A 21679-nucleotide genomic window follows, 5' to 3' on the forward strand; every position below is an offset into this window, starting at 1 on the left:
GAGATGCCTATTACCTGGACCGAGGAGTTCCCGAACCTGCTGGTGAGCAGTTCATTTCTGTAAAGAAGGCAGATGTCTTGGGTCATATTCGGCTAAAAACCGCTTTTGTGAGCTGAGAGGTTTCCTGTCATTAGGTCTGCATCGGCACTGAACTATGGATGGCGTTATTGACATTTCTAAGAGTCGTGTTAAAACCCGCGCCCTGCTGGGGGGTGTTTGAACACCCCCTCTTACGGTTTTCGCGAATATCTGAAAAACGGCGGCGCTTTTTTGGCACACCTTATCATGCATCTTTTCTACATTGCTGTAAAAAATTCAGACCCAGGTCACTTAAGGTCAGGTCACCAGGTCAGGTCAAGTGACAAAAATTTTCAATGTCAACCAAAGCTACATAAAAAGTTTCAATGTCTGCCAAAGCTACACCGAGTGACTGATCGCTTTGAAACTTTCATAGATTGATAAGAGCAACATTATGTACAAAATGTATATCTTGAAATTTTGATATCGATGAGCTAAGGTCAGGTCAATTTTGCCACAATTTTGCGACCTCCTCATTATAAGTCGATGGGAGAATATTGAAAGTCGCCTTTTTTAGACGGAAGTCAATATAAACACTCTTAAACAGTGCATTATTTGTAGCTTTGACACACTGAACGTGAAGATGGCACCTGTGACCCCTTTCTATGCCCCTGAGATAATCTCAGGTCACCAATGGTAGAATCTGACTGTTTTTCGCGAATAACGTTTGATAGAGGCATGCTAGAGCGATGAAAACACCTTAGTTGTGTTTGGCTCGACGATACGGATCGACTGATATGCAACTTGACCCTTACCGGTCAGGTCATGACGTTGACCAATGACCGTCTTGACGAGAGGAGCACGATGCTGGTAAAAAAAAGTTCGTGCAGGGTTTGAGTCAAAAGTTCTTGGAGAAGAACTGTTTCCGAAAAATCAGCTATTTTGGCAGTTTTTGCACCCCGCAGACAAAACCGTTGACGGTAGCTCAACCGAGAGAATTACTCAGAAAGAGCGTGAATAGGGCTATCAAATGCGCTTTTCCGCGGCGCTGTAGCTTTATTAGTTTCAAAGTTGTGCGTCGATTTGTTGAAATTTGTCGATATCTGAACTGAAAATCGGCGAATTTTGGCCTTCAATGACCTCTGGTGACCTGACCTTTGACCTGACCAAAAAAGTGAACGAAGTGATTTCTTCCTTATTTTTGACGCTCTTTCGAAAAGCGCCTTTTCCGTATCTCTACGTAGCCCAGGAGCCGAGTTAGAAGTGGGGGGGGGGGTGCTTAAACCCCCCCCCCCCAGCAGGGCGTGGAAATCCAGGACCCCAGCGCGGGGTGCGGGATAATTTTCACCAAGATCAAATTCGTGCCATGGATGAGAAATAGCTCAGTAGCGGCGGAACACCTTCAATTAAGGGGAGCACTGCCGACTTTTGGTCCCATTCTTTCCATGCAACTCCATATACCTAAGGGCTAATGTTAAAATGGCAAAATCAAGGGGGCACGGTGCCCCGGTGCCCGCCGCCTATGAAATAACTACTAAACCATACGAAACTCATGCTCGAAGCAGGTGTTTGCCCTTTTCTCCATTGCTTCATAATGTTAATGGCAATTGACCAGAGGTGGAGATCTCGGGGGTTCGGGGGGTCAGGAAACGAATTACTGCTATGTAAGTCAATGGTACCTACTGCATCCAGCCTGCCTTCATCTGCCCGGCCTGGACCCCCCTGACATTTTGACAGATATCCACCCCTGCAATTGACATGTCACCGCACGATGAAGAAAATCTGAGATGCCTGTAGGATGATGACTCATGCTATTTATAAAGCTTCCGACGTTTTGGAAGTAACTAAACTATGGGGATATCTGCCGGCTCAAGAGTCGATCGCCAGGAGAGGCATAGGCACGAAACGCTCCCCCGTTTCCTCCGACCCCTCGTTTGATACAGCCGGTGGTCTGAGTTATAAATCATTCCCTAGCCGGAATACGTTTAAAACCTATCAAAATTAGGTATCAAAATAATGACCGGGTGCATGCACAGAGCGGAACCGTGATGTCCGCAGGAGTGGCGGCCGTATCACTGTGTACCGACCTCGTGCACAGCCGGCTATCCATTCACAGGGGGTCCGGGCCGCCGTACTGCGCTTTATGTTCGGTGCTCGATTCTGCTCGGTTTTTCCGCGATGCGTGGAACTGTGCACCATGTGTGCATTATGTGCCGACGTCCCGGCTGTGCAGTCGGGTCGGCATCAGTTGCCCTCCGAGCCCCGACAGCGCGCGGTCGCCCCCCCCCCCTGACGGAGGTCCTGCTCTGGCTCACCATGGTGCCGACCGTCCGGCTGCTGGTGTCGCTGTCTCTGCTGGCCAGACTGCCCTGCGGTGAGTTCAGACGCGCGCCCTAAATACTTGTAAGTCAGTGGTATCGAGCTAAGGCGGAGTGACTTGTGCACGGCACCCTACTAACCGGTCTCTAGCAATGTGCCAAATTTGAGCGCAATCGGCCCTGAGCCGTTCTCGAGATCTGGAAGCGGCACCCTGCACGTCCGCACTTGCAGAATGGGTCCCAACTGACTTGTGCACGGCACCCTACTAACTGGTCCCTAACTGACAACCGTGTACCAAATTTGAGCGCCATCGGTTCAGCCGTTCTCGAGATCTGGAAACGACCCCTGCACGTGCGCACGTGCAGCAGCACCCCAACTCTGGCACATGGATATGCATTGCCTAGTGGGTGCCTACCTACATGCCAACTTTCAGCGCAATCGGCCAAGTAGTCACCGAGATATTACAACTATTACAAAACTGACAACTCTTCGTTTTGCACGTGGCACGTGCATAAGGGGTCACCCACATGCCTCGGGAATAGTCCAATACTTGGTAGAAGGAATGAAGTTACCCTACAAAAATTACCGGCACCGCATGTAAATCGGTCAAGTGGTTGCTGAGATATAAGCGTCGCAAAATCGCATGACCACGGCCGACCGGCCGGCCGGCCGGCCGCTCATACTCAGAAATTTCCGTTATTCTACGTAAGACTCCGCTCGCTTCGCTCGCTCCGTAATCATTCGACATGACCGGAGAAGTTGAATGCTGTGGTACCTAAATCGTAACTAAACTAAGCGCTTATTTACGGCGAAGCTATTTATCGAAACTTGGCCCCGATCTTTGGGTCTTTGACCTGACCTTTGAGGTCACTTGCTGACTGTAGACCTTGAAAGGTGAGCCAGTCGCTGCGTCCTATGACGGTGCGCATCCTCATTTTGCCGCGATGATCTAGCACCGCTGAGGGCGAAACGGCGAAATAGGTTCGTAATTCGAATGTCTCTCCTAGCATGCCCGAGCATAGCGTGCGTGTAGAAAACTGACTATATCCCGCGAGGATTAATTGATAGTTAAGTGACTTTTCGGCAGTAGCCAGTAACCAGTTGCCGCAATGACAGCAATCGGCAGGCAATAACCTTAAATGCATCAACACCTATTGGAGTTATAAATCATTATACCTATAGGAGTTACTGTGGATTTTTATCAAATCATTTTTGGTCGCTTACTTCGTCGCCTTATATTTTCGGCTTTCGCATACATGCTCATAAGTCATATGACACATTGCTTCTTGTCAGAAGTCATTACGGTGGCCAATAACGCCACGTGGTAAAACCTGAGCTTATGCATTTGTGTAAAGGCGTGATAAGTCAAACCATGTAAGTGACGAACTACATTACTTTGAAGCTCAATGTCTTTCGATATTTCAGGAGCGGGACAACTCCCTGAGGAACCATTACCTGGTGAAGAGGCAAACTGTGAGTGGGGTGGGGAGACCGTCGTCCGGCTGCGGACGGGGGAACTGAGAAGCTTTAGCCTTAGCCCTCCGCTGAGAACCGTCTCCATCTCATGGGAACTCGTCAACGGGAAAGGCGGGGGGGGGGGTGTCGACTGGAGTCGTGGGTCACGGTTCGCCTCCATGCCAAGCCTGCACGTTACGGCTGGCGTTGTAAAGTGATCCCCTGTTCTAATGTGACCGCGCTATAAGTGCACACCGCTGCCCGGTCCCGCAGTCTGCCCGTGGCACGGCGAATGGTACCCGCCCGACCCGTCGGTCCCGATATACACGTCGACCGCCAAGTGCATGGTCGTCCACTGCCTGCTGCAGCGGGGCGTCGCCAGGGTCAACCTCACCTTTGTCGGAGGAGAGAGCGCCGTCAACTGTGAGCTGCTAGCTGAACATAGATAGCTTATAAATATACATTCTGTGTCGTGCTTATGTGCTTATGTATTATCAGTTCGTGTCGGCCGATTCGTATATAAACTATTGGGACTTCATTGCCCTTAAGGCAAGGCATATGGCGTTTATATTTAACCGTACATTTTTTTTGGGATCTTTTTGTACAATGACTGTTTCACCTATTGTCTTGTTCGCTTTTATTTTGTTTTTCTTCATTCAAGTTAACAATCAGTTACATTTTAATCATAATTTACGTTTTAAACCAGGACAGTTTCGTTTCTGGCTCTGTTTCGTACCTCACTTCTTCAGATCCCGTCTCATTTAGATGCTTTCCATAATGCTGAATGCCATGAGGCGCTGATTGTCTCCTTCTTTTGTTATTCTTTTCGAACACAGGTTGCGAACATAACGGTGAGCTATACACCCAAGGCGAAATTGAATACCACGGCAACTGCAAAAACCTCATATGCACCGAAGCTGGTTGGGAGCCATACTCCACCTTGGCTCCTCTCGACGAAGGTAACTGAAAATACAAAGACCCAAATGATAATGGTGTACGAAAATAAAACATTCAGATCACTTAGACGAATGAAAACTGTGCTAAACTTTAAAAATCACGTATGGTGCCGAAAAGACTAACACTTTTCAATATATTGATTCAATTTATATGTAGGTAATATATATGCCTACACACATAAAATCCAGGCTATTCCGAAAATGATGCTATCTAATGATTCATGAAAATGCTGAAAACTTAATTCACCTTTCCCTTTCAGGTCAATTTGACAAATAAACGGTGATTTCATACCATGATGAAATGTAGGTAAAACAAAGACACCATTCAGAACACAGATGGGTAGGTATCTGGCGGTGGGTGACCGTTGACCGTGTCCCCGGCAGTGCCCTGTCCGCCGGGCAGCGTGTCCGTGTGGTCGGGCAGGCGGCGCCGCTGCGTCACCGTGCTCCCCACCACAGCCAGCTTCAGCGCGGCGCGCGCGCAGTGCCGCCAGCTGGGCGGCCGGCTGGCGGCGCCGTTCGGCGGGGGCGGCCGGCGCGACACTGAGCTGCGGACCGCCCTGGAACCCGTCAACGGGTGGCTGGAGGCGCGCGGCGGTGACGCCCCGCTGAGATGGCCGAACCGCCTCCATCCCGAGCGGCTCTGGTATGACGACAACCGCGTCCTGCCCGCCGACGGTGAGCGCTAGGGATCAGGGTTGTGAGAGGAATATATCGCTACGGCTCAGACAAAGATATACATTAATTTCAAATCAAGGTAGTCAAAGATGTCTAGAGGCCTGATAGTCGAGCTTATAGTCGTAGCCATGATAATGATTTCTGCATAGCAGCTCTACTCTACGTTCGTTCCATAATGAGTGCAATAAATGTGGCGGAAACAATTTCCAATGCATTAGCAAAGGGGTGATCGAAGACATTTATTTACATTTAGACATTAACTAGAAGACATTTAGTAGATGCTTTTAACCTTTTGTGTAGTTAACGTGAACTTGCCCTCTAAAGCAGCACAGGACAAAGGATCAGTGTCCAGTGATAATTTCTAGCGAATTCCCTTACAATCGTCGTTGATCTGTAAAGACGAATATCTGATCTCATCTGAATCTCATCTGAATTTTATTGACTCAGTGCCAAGAATAACTCCGGTCATAGATAGAGGACGGCCACTACGAAGTAAATAAATAAATAAATGAATAATCCACCGAATCCTGTTCGCCGTGAGAGTAACTAGTCCGTGCGCCCGGCAGCGGTCGGCTGTCTGGGCTACCGGTTCACCAACAGCACCGGCGGCTGGTTCGAGTACTCGTGCTCGGAGGAGCTGCAGCCCATCTGCGCGGCCATACCGCCTCAGAGCTGCCTGGTGAGCATGTGCCTGGTGGGCGAGTCGCTCCGGGAGCACGGCAGCACGCTCTCGCAGCCGGCGCCGTGCCTCACCGTCCGCTGCTGGCACGGCCACCGCCAGCTCGAGCAGGACCCCACGTGTGAGTTCATCATATAGCAGGATATACTGTGAGTGAGTCATCAACTAATGACTTATTAGAAGGAGCTCGTGTGTGAGCTAATGACTGAACATTACGTATCAGTGCCCTGTGCCGCACTGATCATAGCCTGAAGTGCTATGACACTAGCGAACTGTTGTAACGTACCTCACTATCAAAACAAGTAGAATCAACACTCAACAGCACCTCAAAACACATAACCATGCGACCCGCACCGACTTGGCACAAGTCTCTTCAATCGCATTCCACGAATACCACGATGATATGATCTGTTTCGGAAGCTGTTAGAATGATGCTGCTTGCTTTTTGCTGCTTCCTGCGGTCAATAATGATTTGTTATTCGGTGAATCCATGTTAATGTGAGAAATGCTGACAAGTAAATTGCCGTGCATACCATACTGCGCGTGAGACAACAACGTAATGTCTTAATCATTAAGCAAATACATGCAAAACCATGCTTTGCATTAGAGTGACACTTACGTGCTACGTTTTCAGGCTGCGCACTGGCGATCCAGACCGAAGGCAATCCCGAGATGCGTCTCCTACCGCCCGGAAACCACGTTGTGGGTCAACAGATATGCACCTGCCAGAGCGCGGAGTTGAGCTGCGTCGAGCAACTGTCCGATTGTACACAGTAAACAAATCTTACAAGCCCCTTGCAAGAAAATCGCCGGCGCAAAAATGAGCATAACTCGATTGTATTTGGATATAGCTACTTTTATATGGTGTGATCAAGGGATTATTCCCGAAACACATGTGTAACCAATTTTAATATAAAAAAAAACAACACGCTCCCATTGCCTTTCCCATTTATATCAAGTCATGAACGGTCACCATCAGTTTTTTTTGGCTATAATTTTTGTTAGAGACGTGCTAGAGCTGTGAAAACACGTCCGATGTGTTCAGCTCGACGATACGGATCGACCGATATGCAACATGACCCTTTTACAGTGTACGTACGTCACTCTTTTTCCCGTGATCAGCGTGGTACCTCGCAAAGCAGCAGTGATCGCAGACTTGGTGCAGCAAACCGGAAATGGGGTTGGGGTGGGTTAAGGGGGTTAAAAATGAGTAAGATGCGGTCATGGTTTTGTATTTTAATTCATTTCGTGAATATAAACGTCTTTTTTGTTTGAAAGTCGACTATTAATTTTGGTGGTCGTTTTGAAAATAAATGGTGAACAAATTGAACAATCATTTTCTTTGCAGCAGCTTTTAAGCGTGCCTATTTGTCAGACAGTCGACTTTGTCAGTGCGTAATTAATTTGCCCAATCCGAAATTCCAACTGACATTTTAGTCAGGTGCGTCGTTGGAATGAGCTCGAATAAGGTTGACAATGTATAGGTACTTACAACAGATGCGACTATCTTACAGAAGTACTATCTACCTATGTTTATTACAACGTTTGACATACCTATCCAATACAAATTCCTGAACGGGTTATGGAAAGAAGTGGAAGCATAATAGCTCGTGCTGATAGCGATCTTGTACGTCAAATAAAACAAACTGGAATCAAATGCCTCGCTCAAGCTCAAGCCTCGCCAATGCCATAGCTCATCCATGCCATTTCCATGAGTTACTTGTCATTTTTTTAAGGTAATAATTTTTTAATATGTCAGAGTAAGTAATCAATTAAAAAGTCGTGCCCCGGCCCTGTCGGCTCATTTTCTTAAGTTAGAAAGACAAATATTGTATTCGTAACAGTGAACACAATGCCATATTCACTGCAAATTATTCATTGCAAATTATGGTTCAGCTTTGAGGCTGATCATAGGTATCAGTAAAGTCGGTTCCAAAATAGCTAAGAGATGATCAAATGATCTTTAAGAAGAAAAATCGAAAGTTGTGGGAGAGTTGCAGTCGTCTGCACTGGCCGTGTCCAGTATGCCGTCTTCTGCCACGGAGCTTGCCAGTGCAATCCGTTCCCATATATGCCTTTTCCAATCGGATGGGTCGGATTACACTACACGCTCTGAGGCCTACCAAGACTCCTCATCTGGCTTCGGCTCTTATGGCACCAAAAACAAAGATCAAAGTCCGTTTACTCTAGCATCGCTACTCACGCCTTCCTTCTCGAACATATGCAATCAAGACAAGGCGGATGGTGACAAGAACAAAGAGAAAAAGTCATTCTGGAAGGCACTGATTGCCAAGACGGACCAAGAGGCCGGATCGGCCGCGACATCATCGTTCGCGTCTTCCACCAATACGTCGCTCTCGACTACGAAGACGTCTCCGTCGGTGATGAGCGGTGACGCCGTCCGGGCGTCCGTGTCGAGCCTGAGTCGGCTCAGGGCGACGGCCGTCCGGCTGCTCTGTCCCTGTGTGCCAGCAGCGTACTCCAGCAGCTCCGCTAGCCTGAACAGAGGAGCCGCGGCAGCCAAGGAGCTATAGCACCGGGTAGGTGCCCACAATCGGACTGCAGAGTGCATGGCGCATTTTGTTTGATTTAGATGCCGGTCTGTCGAGTAAAACTTCTCTGTTATAGAGCAGCTAAGAAATTGGCATTTAATTCATTAGTTATTTAGTGGTTATTCAAATAAACGCATTGCCTGCTACTTTTCATCGACTTATTTCAAACAGAAATCTGCGGATAAAAGAGATAAAATTAAATGAGATTTCCGAAATACAAAGTCCATCGACGCTAAAATGAGAGGCGAAACATACCGACCTGGACTGTCTTGTCATGGCCACAGAAGAGTGTTGCCGGAGCGCCGTTGACCGGCTTGGTGTCGGGCCGGCCGGCGTCCAGTTGTCCCGTTGCTGGAGGGGACTGGTCGGTCGGTCGGTCGGTCGGTTGGTCGGGTCAGTGTTTGTCGGCGGCGTCCGCGCCCCGTCACGTCTCCCGCAGGCCACGGGCGTGTACTCACTGAGTGTGCGCTAACGGACGGGCCAGGGCGGCAGCCTTTGCCCGGTCCACCGGCAGCCGGCAGGGCGGGGGCGGTCGGTAGGGCGGCGGGTACACCTCCACGAACCAACATCAGACGGAGGCCACTCGTCGGCCCGACAGCACCGATCGCGGCGAGCTGCGACCATTGCTGGGAGACGAAAGGAGCCCGGCACCTCGGCTCATCGAGCGCAGAACTAGTGGACAACAGCCCCTGCTGGCTACTTAAAACGTCTACAAGCGCACCGAGACAGTGCTTCAACTGAAGGAAGCTGCTAAATCAAAATCTGTCAGCCTGGCGGCACGAATATCACCAAGGCTTCCATACTATCAAGAGTTACGGCTTGTGTCAACACAGATAACTGTTGGTGCTTGGTAAGCACTGCGATGAGACTGGATTCCATGAAGGCCCTGCTGATTCTGTTGGTGTTTTCATCTATGTCGGCAACAGGTGAGATATTACCATTCTTCACACTATCGAATTCTTCAAACTTTAGTGATTCAGCTGTGTCCATTTTTTGTCTTTTCGTTGTCAAATATCCAATGAGTAGTCCTAATTAATGTTTTATCCTCGTAAGCAATTGCATTTGGTAGGCATACCACGCTGTTTTAAACATGAATTTCCAGCATGCCATTTAAATGCTTCTTAGTACCTTAAAAAGCGTTCAAGCGATCGATCACCATTTTATCATTTATCAACTCATGCATCAACAGCCGAGGGTGTTCAGTCATTTGCCATTTCTGCCGACAGTCTATACGACGGGGCTGTAAGCTCCCTTTGGCCGATATTTTCTTATTTGTTTCGACTTTTTTATGAGCGAAAAAGGGAGATCGGCCTCACATTTTTTCATAACAGATTCGCTGCTGCCTTTTTCCTTGGCTCCCTTTATATGTAGTAGTTGTACCAAAAATGGAGGCGTGTAGAAAATAACCATACAGAGGTGAAAGAATACCTTCCCTATAGCCTCGGTCTGGTCAAACACGTGATTGAGCAACCGAGCTACGGAGACGATGTTCAGCCCGTCACGCGGTCCTCAGAGCTAGCGAGAGACCCTATGAACGCTTGGTCGAGAAACTCATAAGTGCTTGGCTGATTCTTCTGAGCACGTAACAGGGACCATTTGAGCTACCTCGGGGCCCCGGGGCTCTTCAACTCAGACGAGCAAGAAGAAGAAAAAAAAAATGGAGACGAGACGTCAGTGCATTTCGTCTTTCAGTCAAGGGAGCAGACCTGAAGCCGGACCAGCGAGAAAAGGGGCATGGAGTCGAGACCGATTATCGCCAAAAAAAGGAGAGTTTGATAAGAAAGGCAGTGGTTCAACATGTCTAGCATCAGATCCATCTCTAAGAACACTGCTCAAAATGCAAATAGGTATTTGACTTTGGTTTGGGTAAAAGCACTTCCGTCATTTTAATTTTCAAGAGTCGTTTTAATTCAAAAATGAATTAACAATACACCCAGGCTTATGAAGTGATTATCCGCTGTCCATCATTGGCTTAGTATCCACAACACTTCTCGCCTACCTCTTGTAATTAAAAGTGCACCTGTTTGTGGTGATAAAAACATCCACAGATAAAGCGTGCGATGATCCACAATCAAGATGTCATTGCATGGCAAGACCCAGGGCCAAAGATGCTATCAGGATTCCATGAAGTAAAACCACTTCATGGTCCGTCAGGTGCCGAGACCTGCATAATAAACAGGGGCGAACAAAAACGGTTACACCGCCCCTGTTTTTGCCACCAATTCTATTGCGGTGCTCCGTAACGTTTTGAGATGCGGAGCTAACATTCTCAATAAGAAGCGAGTATCCAAAAAGTGTGATGGGCGAGAAGATCCGTTAAACGTAAACTAGCAAAACAAATGAGGAAGTGAGACGCGCATATTTGTTGACAGTCAAATAGGCCTTCCTGAAGTCGAACACTAAAAGATTAGATAGATCTCAATTCCTTGAATAAGCTACCTCGACCTGATAATGATTTGGTGAGACAGGGCGCACCAACAGGCAGCAACGACGCTATATCGCGCCCGCTAGCGCGACCTGACATTAGCCGTTTTCACGACGGCCATCTGGTACACATTTGGTGCACATCTGGTACAGACTATAGTCCGTTTTTCTTATCTTTAGACTTCACTCCAAGATGTGCAGATAACTTAGCACGTGACGTCACACAATTTGATAATAAAAATCAAGCGTCACGCTCATTGCCAGCTCATTGCCACTGGCTCTAAAAGCGAACACACCATATGTCTGCTGTGTATCAAGGAAATCTGAGACTTTTATATATCTTTTGAAATTTATATCCATTCGTATACAATAATATGCAATGCTCTCAAAACTTCGGCAAGGAAAACCGATCGGTGCACAAGCGAGACAAGTGGTTTATAATGTTTACCAATATTTTATTCGAAAGAAAGATGAATACCTCAAGCAAGGTGATGAGAGTGCGGCGGCTAGCATTAACGTAGCGAAGGAGACCAGCTCTGCTACTGGAGTGTCGATTGCCTCTGTTAATGCATTCAAGAGTGGAATAGAGACACATGGATGCCAGTCTCCAGCCCGCCAGCGCCCTAACAGGGGGCCACGCGAGTACTTCGACGAGTTTGACCAGTGCGCGGTCAGAAGAATGGTGCATGCCATGTACCTGGAAGGGAAAAAGGTCACTTTGGACACCATTAGAGCGGCAGTTCAGGACAAGTTCGAGCAGACTATCTCGCGCTCAACCATACGAAAGCAGCTGTTCCAAATAGGATTCAAGTTCCGACAAGTGAACAACCGAAAGCTGCTGGTTGAAAAACCTCAGGTGGTGGCAGCCCGGAACGCGTTCCTGAGACGCATTCGGAAGATTAGAAGCTCCGACCCAGAGCGCACTATAGTGTACTTGGACGAGACCTGGTATAACCAGTTTGATATGCGAACGGTCGCGTGGTTGGACAGTGACGACGTGGCCGGCCATAAGCCAGTGACAGGGAAGGGCAAGCGCCTAATCATAGTCGATGCTGGCTCGGACAGCGGCTTCACCCCAGGAGCATTCATGTGTATGAGGACGGACGGCAAGTCTGCCGACTATCACACGTCTATGAACGCGAGCTGTTTCGAGGACTGGTTTCGACTCCAACTTCTGCCGAACCTGCCAGCGAATAGCGTGATCATTATGGATAACGCCTCGTATCATTCAAGATGTGCTAACAAGGCACCTACAGCTAGCTGGAGGAAGGAAGCGATCCAAGAATGGCTGCGGGTACATGATGTCAATCCTGATCCGGACTTGCGGAAGGTCGAGCTTCTTGAGCTGGTTCGCCCTCTGAAACAGACACGCGAGTATGTGTTGGACAAGGTGGCACAGGAGGCCGGTCATGAAGTACTGAGGTTGCCCCCATATCATTGCGACCTCAATCCGATTGAAATGGTTTGGGCAAACATGAAGACGCACGTCCGCCAGTTCAACAACACTGGGCATCTGAATGACGTGGAAAGGCTGCTGCTGGATAGCCGAGACGCCGCGCCACCGGACTTGTGGCGAAACTGCTGCCGCCACGTGCGAGAACTGGAAGAGGTGTACTGGCGAGCAGATGGTATGATGGAGGACATCGAGCCAGTGATCGTGTCACTTCAGGATTCGAGCAGTGACGACAGTGACAGTGAAAGTGATTGAGGGCGCATGGGACCTACGATGGCTTCGGTGAACCAAACATACCCAATATACGAGTACGACTCCTGTGTTTCCTGTCTTTTGTAATTTGTATTACGAGTTACTGGTGGTAGATTTGTAGACACTAGCGGGTAATACGAGCAAAACATGTCATCACATTGAAATAGTATGTATATTTGTTAATTTCGATCAATGCTGCATTCATCGCTAAACACACGCTCATATAGCCAACTCGTGTTGGTAGCCTGCGCCGCTGAACACGCATGTCCTGCGGGTTGCCTACCTCCACAGGCATAATTCATCTCCGCCTCTCGTCACGCAGTCTAACCCGTCCACATGATACTTCGTGAGGATTACAACGTCACAGTCAATACTATCGAAAACGCGTTCACTCGAATGTCTGCGATAGCGAACCACAAACCAAGTGCTTCACGACAGTCGCCAGAACTTGTTACGAGCCACACGCCGAGCTCCTTCAAGAATTTCCTTGCATTGGGTCCGCACTCGCAGTCGCACGCACCTGCGGTTTCAAAAAACTTCGGCTGGAACCAAGCCCTATAGGTCTTGAACTAAAGTCACTGATGATGACTTGTGTCCATTTGCAGAATAGTTCATTTCCAAGTGATATTCGCTTTTATAGGTACCCTTTAATTCATCGGATCGATAGTTCGGTTAGCATACCAAACTTTATCCAACTTAATTTTTGTAGCAGGTAGGTATAAGTACCTACCTATTTATGTAATACACATTTGTGAGACTACAAATCTGCACTTGCCGCACCCAAGAGCGCCACTCTCCAGGCTTCAAGGCAATATTTTCTGTTTCCGAAGGGCTTGATTTTTTCTAAGCCATGCTTTGTCTCGTGCATATCTTGCGAAACATCTTGGAGTGAAGTCTAAAGATAAGAAAAACGGACTATAGGTGCAGATTTGGTCAAATCAGGTTCATTGTGTCTCTTAGCAGCTATCAGCTAGGGTTGCCCTAATTGCTTATATGCCTGCTTTGTCATTTTATCGGAGAGCATCATCGATTAAAACACTGAAATAAATTCATAAAATGAAGATATTTGCTGTAAAAGAAATTAGATGCAGATTTGGTCAAATCAGGTGCATTCGCCGGATAGCCCGTCGTGAAAACGGCTAATATGTGATTATCAAATGCAATATAGATTGAAGAAGTAATAAATGTATGTATCGGGTCTTTATTTATACCTTTTTTGTTGATAAACTTGCCAGGAGGTAATTTCTATGCATAACATGACTTCAGCATTAAATCAAACAGCAATTGACGCGTGTTGATAGAAGTTAAATAATAAATATTGTTGAGGTAAAATGAATGACTTTCTAGCATATAATTGGCTATGGGTCGTGTCGTTGGATAATAAACTTATGAGTACGAATGGGCCATTCCAACATTTCAGCCTATCTCACTGGCAACAGCAAAGTTGATTTTGGATGGAGCACCGACCTCTAATTTCCCATACGCATTTCCCACGTCGACTGTCGTTCTTCTGCCCGCTAACGAGATGTGCGCCAAAAGTGATGATAATACCCGTTCTCACGACGAGTTTTCTGGGTTTGGCGAATGCACCAAACTTGACCAAATCAAATCAAACCTTTTTACAGCAAATAACTTCATGACATGAATTTATAACAATGTTTTAATCGAAAATAAGGGCTGACAATTGGATAAATAAGGTAGGTAGTGCAGCCTAAACTGCAGACAACAAGAATCAACCAAGAACCAAATTGACCAAATCGTACCAAAATGTGACCAAATGTGTGCCAGATAGCCGTCGTAAAAACGACTACAATTGTAATTCGCTTGGCTTCTGTTTATCCATTTTGTTTGGTAGCCGCTTTTGCCTAGTAATTGTACACGGAAAGGTCGGCAAAAATTAGGTGGAGACAGTAAGCTGGGCGACCGTCCTGGTGCGTCGCCGGGGCTGATTCCGTCACAGAGGACGTGGGGCAAAGAGCGCCGCAAACGGTCACCCCATCACATGTGAGTCTGCTCCTATGGAGCTGACTATGGTCAGCTCCGTGCGACACAGTTAGATGTCGCATGAAGATGGCCGTTCAGCCCGGAAGTTGGCCGTTCAGCCCGGGCTTGCGGCGTTGAAGAGGAGGGTTAATGCTGCAGTCTGAGGATAGATAATAGGGATCGGACGATTTCCCTTGGTAATTGGTAACATCTGTAAAATTCACCGCAGAGTGGTAGCTAGAACAAGGACAGCATGAACGTGAATCGGCGTTTAGCGCAGCTAGGAGCTTTTTCCAATCGTATACGAGCGAAAAAATTTGTGGTACCATGACTTCTCTGTTTGGCCCTCTAGGGGCAATGAACCAGCGCGCGGCCGCTGCGCAGCCAAGACGTCCGTCGCGGTCACGTGACTTAGGCTAGGGGACGCGCGCCCGCGATAACGCTGTGTCCCATTTCTGCCTGGTCTGTCTGGCGACACACGCGTTGCCGTCCGCCTCCCCGCCGCCGCCATGTCATGTTATTCGCTTGTCGCGTGTTATACCTCATCGGGCGCTGTCACCTCACCCAAAGACGCTGTTTTCGTGAGAATATAGCCCCGAATCACTTTCGCACCGTCTTTGCTAGCGCGTAGGAGCATTGAAAAAAAAAACAATGTGTAATAGACAGTAGTAATGCTTCTTTACACATAATGTATATCACTGTGGTCCTTTTTTTCTTTTCAGAGAACTCACCCCTCCATCATCGACCCCTGAGATCCGTAGCCCCAGAGAAGCCGAGCACCGTTTTGAGTGTGGTTCAGCGGCTGCTGAGAGGACGTCTGGCGGCTAGCTTTGTAACTACTAGTTCGCAAGCTGTACTGCGTAGCGCTACAGGTCGCTCACCGCCGATCAAAATAAAGCCTGTCCCTCCCACAGAGTTTGCGTGGTGGTTTGGGGGATCAATTGCATTCAGCATTCTTAAAGTGTTAGGCCTTTCATTACTTTTTTACATCGCTCCAGGTGCATTTGAATACTGGGGACCCATTATTGGATGACGGCTGAGCTGAATTAAATATGCAGAAGGTGCATTGTTATTTTTGTTGTTTTTATAATAAAATGACTTAATATGACTTGGTTGATACCATTGAATTTTCATGTTTGCTTATGAACTAATGCGTATATGAATAATGATACATAAGTGTGAACGGCTATTGAATGAAATCATTTCTGATTCTGAAACATCTTATATCATCGTTTGCTTAGAATTTTCAGTCTTTAGAAATATGTTGTCGAGCCGAAGCTTAGAGATCGTGTATAATTATTTTGCAGAAGACTGGAAACGTCACTTGCTGAGTTGATAGGCATGCCCAAATACATTGGTGTGTAATGTGATCTGCTTGTTTGATTTTCAACTTGGCGATAAGCGCATTGCATGGAGAGTGGGTACCTTTCTTTGGGTGTCAACTGTGCTAGGTAGGTGGGTCACTCATGTGACACTCTGTATCAATGCCTATTTTTTTTTAACCAGCGCAGTGTGTGTGTGTGGAGGGGGACGGTGGTAAGATAGAATGGCGGGCTTATGACGCACTTTCCGCATATGCTGTGGACACATCAGACAGCTAGGTCCTTCAAAGTCAGGTCACCAGGGCCTCGTTTCATAAAACGAGTCCGTAACTTACGCCGGTTCTTGGTCTTGTATTGCAAGTCCATGTGATGTGAAGCAATAAATCTATTTCCCGTTCTCCCTTCTGTTCTTGCCTGCAAGATAAATAGATTCAACGATTCAAACTAACATCATCGCTTCACATGCACTTGCAATAGAAGATCAAAAACCGCCGTTAGTTACGGACTCGCTTTATGAAACGAGGCCCAGGTCACGTCAAGTGACCTCACCTAAAGTAAAAGCACATTCTCGCCTTATTCACACCGATCGAGCGGTTGCTTTGAATCCTCAGACAGTGCCAAGAGTGCCCCGTCACCTACCTATTAACCGTATAATTCGTTTTTTATACCGGTGACCTGAACTTAGGTAAGGTTTGCGACGTTGTTCGCGACGAAACATAGTAGTTATAGCATTGGGTTTGATGGCGTGCCCAACCTCTGAGGGTTATATGACATAATTATAGCATGTTGAATACCATATGCTGAATGAAATAGAAAAAAGCGCCCGTCGGACTCCACTCTAAGCCCCTGAGACGTTTTTAGGTTATGTAAGTTAATTTTTTCACACACTAGACGTGTTCAATTCAACAATACAGGTCGACTTATGTGCAAAATGATCTTTTACACCTTGGCCATATAGTCAAAGTTTCAATAAGATCTTTTAAGGCATAGTTATAGTTTATTCGACACGTCTCGACGGAAGAAAAAGATGCTGGTAAAGTAAATAACGTCCGAATTATGTGTCAAAGTTATTGCAGAAAATATATTTTCTGCACAGTTCTTAGCTGTTGAAGGTGTTTGCCCTCTGCAGGCTAGACTGTTGATCTTAGTTTAAGCACAAGGGCTCGCTGGCAAACGAGCTTTAACCCTCGCCCGCACATGGGGGGGGGGGGTGGTTGCCCCCCCCCTCCCCCAGGTAGTCTTTCTGCTCTGCACTCGACATTTTTAAAGCTAGAAGCAGTGGCGGCGGAAGGTATTCTAGGATAGGGGTGCAAACGATATTGAAGCGCCCCTTCCCGCTGCGCGCCCCTTACCATATACACGGTTGTAGTAACACAAACAGTGAAGAGACGTTTGACAATGTGTTGTACCTATCAACACGTTCAGAATTACAGTTTTTATGTAACGAGAAATAGTTAGGTACATTCCATAGCTTAAATGTAACCTTCATAATGTTCGTTTAGGAACAACCTCATCACCATATCATAAGATTCTCCGAATAAGGCATATCGAAAAGAGTTCCACGGTTCCAACACCTTCGTATGGACTAGTGAAGAAGGCGCCGAATCCATAACACTAACTCGGTGACAGAGAATTGCAGGCCGGTGAGCAGCATGCCGCCTGGGCTGCACTGCACTATTGCAGCACTATTGCCGTCAACGCCGATAGGCGCCTCAGTGAAATTAATGCCGCCCCAATCTCCGATAGGCGCCCCAGGTGATACATGTCGTCCATCAACACCAACGGGCGCGGGGCGCCCCATTGAAATGAATACCGCCCTTCAACACTGGCAGACGCCCCAGTGGAATGAATGCCGCCCCACAATGCCGATGGCCGTCCCTGCACTGGAAAATCAGTTTCGCCCCTATACAGGCGCCCATAGAAGTTTGCAGATTGCTATTCCTGGTCATAATCATCTCCCCAGTAAAAAAAAAAAACGCAAAATAGGCCCTAGCACTAGGGGTGTGACCGCCCATACGGACAGTGCAATTTTACAGGCCCCAATCTCGGACCTCCCTTAACATTCATATGTTGTAAACGGCAAACCGCCCCTGATAAATGTTACACAAACTAATTTCCTCTCGCATATCGGCCATCAGGCGCCCCTTTTTGTCGCATGGAGCCTGCAACGCTAAGCCCTCATATGTTCGTGTTGGCGTTCGGAGGCCATCGCCTTCAAAGACGACTCCATAAATGTTTCTTTTCCCACGTCATTGCCACCCTCTTCGTGTCAAAAAAGCCTTTATCAGTTGTGGTGTCGCACTGCTCAGCTTTATGGCTGCCGCACCTCATAACTTCCTGCCTCCTCTACAGATTTTCGAGGCGCTCCTTTCCATAGCTTTAGGGTGCAGCTGCCCCCCTTGCCCCCCTGCTTCCGCCGCCACTGGCTAGAAGGCTGATTTTTCGTATGGCTGCTCCTCTATCCTTTTTGATGTCCACTGAAAATTTTAAGTTTCTGTGATTTTTGGTTTCGGAGATATGACCTTGTTTTTCAGGTCATGTCATGACCCAAATCTATCCTTTTTGATGTCCACTGAAAATTTTAAGTTTCTGTGATTTTTGGTTTCGGAGATATGACCTTGTTTTTCAGGTCATGTCATGACCCAAATGGCCAATTCTCAACATCTTGCGTTTGCTATGGGCCTTGTGAGCTTTTGACACCTTGATTTCGGCCTTTTTTGCCAGTCTTACCTCCCACCTATCATGGAACATGTTGTTCGACGATGTACAGGTGTCAAGGTCAGGGTCAAGGTCAACCTAGGTCATCTAAGATAATTGCGTTTTAGGCAAGCTGAATTTACTTTTTGTGAAGTTTTTTGACTGCATTTTTGGTAAAAGCTTCTCAGATCATGATTTCATGTAATATGGACACATAAACAATCGGTGCACACATCAGTATACACACAGACACACACAGACATACAAACACATATAACTGACTTTGACCTAGCTTGACCTGAAATGACCTCAGCAGCAAAAATCTGGTCGGGTAGTGTGTCAAAGAGGTTCTAGCTGGCTAGTGGCTGGGCACCAGAAAACGGAATCGTCATCGGCATATGATAAGCAGCGCACTTGATATCCAACGGTGACCCAAAAGAGCAACATTTTTTAGTTTGACCTGACCTGGAAGGTCAATGACGACCTGAGAAGGTAAAACTGGGTATCATTGGATTCGTCTCTTCCCAAAGAATCTTTTTGGTCTTTACCGCTAAGCTCTATCTCCAACAGGAACGAAATGGCGCGGGGGGTGGCAACCCCCCCCCCATGTGCGTTCTGGGATGGGAAAATGGCATGTGCGGGCGAGGGTTAAAGTGACCATCCCACCTTAACATTAGCCCTCAAAATCATGATCTGAGAAGCTTTTACCAAAAATACAGTCAAAAAACTTCACGAAAAGTAAATTCAGCTTGCCTGAAACGCAATTATTTTAGATGACCTAGGTTGACCTTGACCCTGATCTTGACATCTGTACATCGTCGAACAACATGTTCCATGACAGGTGGGAGGTAAGACTGGCAAAAAAGGCCGAAATCAAGGTGTCAAAAGCTCGCAAGGCCCCCAGCCAACGCAAGATGTTGAGAATTGCTCATTTGGGTCATGACATGACCTGAAAAACAAGGTCATATCTCCGAAACCAAAAACCATAGAAACTTGAAATTTTCAGTGGACATCAAGAAAGGATAGAGGAGCAGCTATACCAACAATCAGGCGTCTAGCTCTAAAAATGTTGAGTGCAGAGCAGAAAGACTACCTGGGGGGGAGGGGGGGTGGCAACCACCCCCCATGTGCGGGCGAGGGTTTTAAGGTTTCAAAATCGTTAGATCACCGCTGACGTCACAAATTATAAGGGGGCATTCCAATGCATTAGCCCCTTAGAATCCGAAAACTACAAGTTTGAAATTCCATATCTCCGAATTAAAGCATTTTTCGGTGTTGTGAGTGCCCAAACCGGTATTTGCAGGCCATGGCCACCAATTTGGCTATCTCAACTCAAAACTAACCCTCGCCCGCACATGGGGGGGGTGGTTGCCACCCCCCCCCCCCCAGGTAGTCTTTCTGCTCTGCACTCAACATTTTTAGAGCTAGACGCCTGATTGCTGGTATAGCTGTTATACTAACAGAAGCAGTGGTGGTATATGCTATTTGCGCGCAACATCTGCCGCAAACGCCGCACTTCCAAAATGAAGTCGCTAGAAACAGCGGAGATCCCAAAAAGTAAACAAAAGTAAATGTCTAATATCTTGAAAACCGGTGAATATGTTTCGGTGAAATTTGGTAGATATTCGTTTTTGCTCTTTCTGAACCGAGCGACATCACTTTCATGCCAATTCATTAACTTTTTTGAAGGTGGGAGCCGGGAGGGTCCCTTTAAAAAGAGTCATCGAATGTTTTTTTTTCTGCTATGTTTTTTTCCCATCTTTATGCGAGCTTTGATTACAGTCCTGGAACGTCAAAATTGGGAAACTTAACATTTGCTGATATCTGATGACCTGACCTTAAAATGATCCGATCAGTTGCGTTCTCATACCTATTTGGCGTTCTTCCGAACGCCGCTTACTGCTTGTCGCTTAGGAAGCTTACAAGCCGAGTTTGGTGGAGGGGACGTAAAACGTCTCCCCATCTCGATGTTTTACGATAGGTACCATAGCACTTTGGCGCTGGGTAAATTTGTCACTTGAAAGCTTGTTGATAGCGGGCCTACTTGCAGGTGGAGCATACAAGTTGAAGTTTGAACGCTGAACGGGGCGTTTCAATGAACATCTGTTTTACCAATATGCTATGTCAAGAAGAATCGTCTCTTAGAAACCTGGAAAGCGGTCCGAAGTAATACCTAATAAAGCAGAAAATCAGAGGTCGGTAGGCCTTACGGGATCAGACCGGAACTGGGGCAGGACTGAGACTGGGACTGGGACTGGGACTGGGACTGGGACTGGGACTGGGACTGGGACTGGGACTGGGACTGGGACTGGGACTGGGACTGGGACTGGGGCTGGGACTGGGACTGGGACTGGGACTGGGACTGGGGCTAGGACTGGGACTGGGACTGGGACTAGGACTGGCTCTGGTACTGGGGCTGGGACTGGGACTGGGACTGGGACTGGGACTGGGACTGGGACTGGGACTGGGGCTGGGACTGGGGCTGGGACTGGGACTGGGGCTGGGACTGGGACTGGGACTGGGACTGGGACTGGGACTGGGACTGGGACTGGGACTGGGACTGGCTCTGGTACTGGGGCTGGGACTGGGACTGGGACTGGGACTGGGACTGGGACTGGGACTGGGACTGGGACTGGGACTGGGACTGGGACTGGGGCTGGGACTGGGGCTGGGACTGGGACTGGGACTGGGGCTGGGACTGGGACTGGGACTGGGACTGGGACTGGGACTGGGACTGGGACTGGGACTGGGACGGGTAGCCAGTGCAGGAACTCGGATCGGAGCTCAGACCGGGACCGGGACGAGAGCAGGACCGGGACTGGGGGCCCGACGTTGGACCGGGGCCACAACGGGACCAGACCAGCACTGGGAGACGGTATTGGACCGGGACC

The 21679-nt window shown here is 47.8% G+C and overlaps 1 protein-coding gene and 1 long non-coding RNA gene across 2 annotated transcripts; both read left to right on the forward strand.

Moving 5' to 3' along the window:
• The first annotated feature begins 2298 nt into the window (after positions 1 to 2298).
• Positions 2299 to 7581, forward strand: LOC122386385. Its single transcript, XM_043375553.1, has 7 exons — positions 2299 to 2392; positions 3763 to 3810; positions 4066 to 4215; positions 4629 to 4751; positions 5133 to 5426; positions 5993 to 6226; positions 6740 to 7581. The coding sequence occupies exons 1-7, from the start codon at positions 2335 to 2337 to the stop codon at positions 6880 to 6882; spliced, it is 1050 nt and encodes a 349-aa protein (XP_043231488.1). The 5' UTR covers positions 2299 to 2334; the 3' UTR covers positions 6883 to 7581.
• Positions 7582 to 7595: 14 nt separating this feature from the next.
• LOC122386386 lies at positions 7596 to 16139 on the forward strand. Its single transcript, XR_006257370.1, has 2 exons — positions 7596 to 9583; positions 15492 to 16139. It is a non-coding gene; the product is annotated as an uncharacterized LOC122386386 (long non-coding RNA).
• Positions 16140 to 21679: the final 5540 nt, after the last annotated feature.

Source organism: Amphibalanus amphitrite, unplaced genomic scaffold, assembly GCF_019059575.1.
Source record: "Amphibalanus amphitrite isolate SeventyFive unplaced genomic scaffold, NRLGWU_Aamphi_draft 000248F_arrow, whole genome shotgun sequence".
NCBI lineage: Eukaryota > Metazoa > Arthropoda > Thecostraca > Balanomorpha > Balanidae > Amphibalanus > Amphibalanus amphitrite.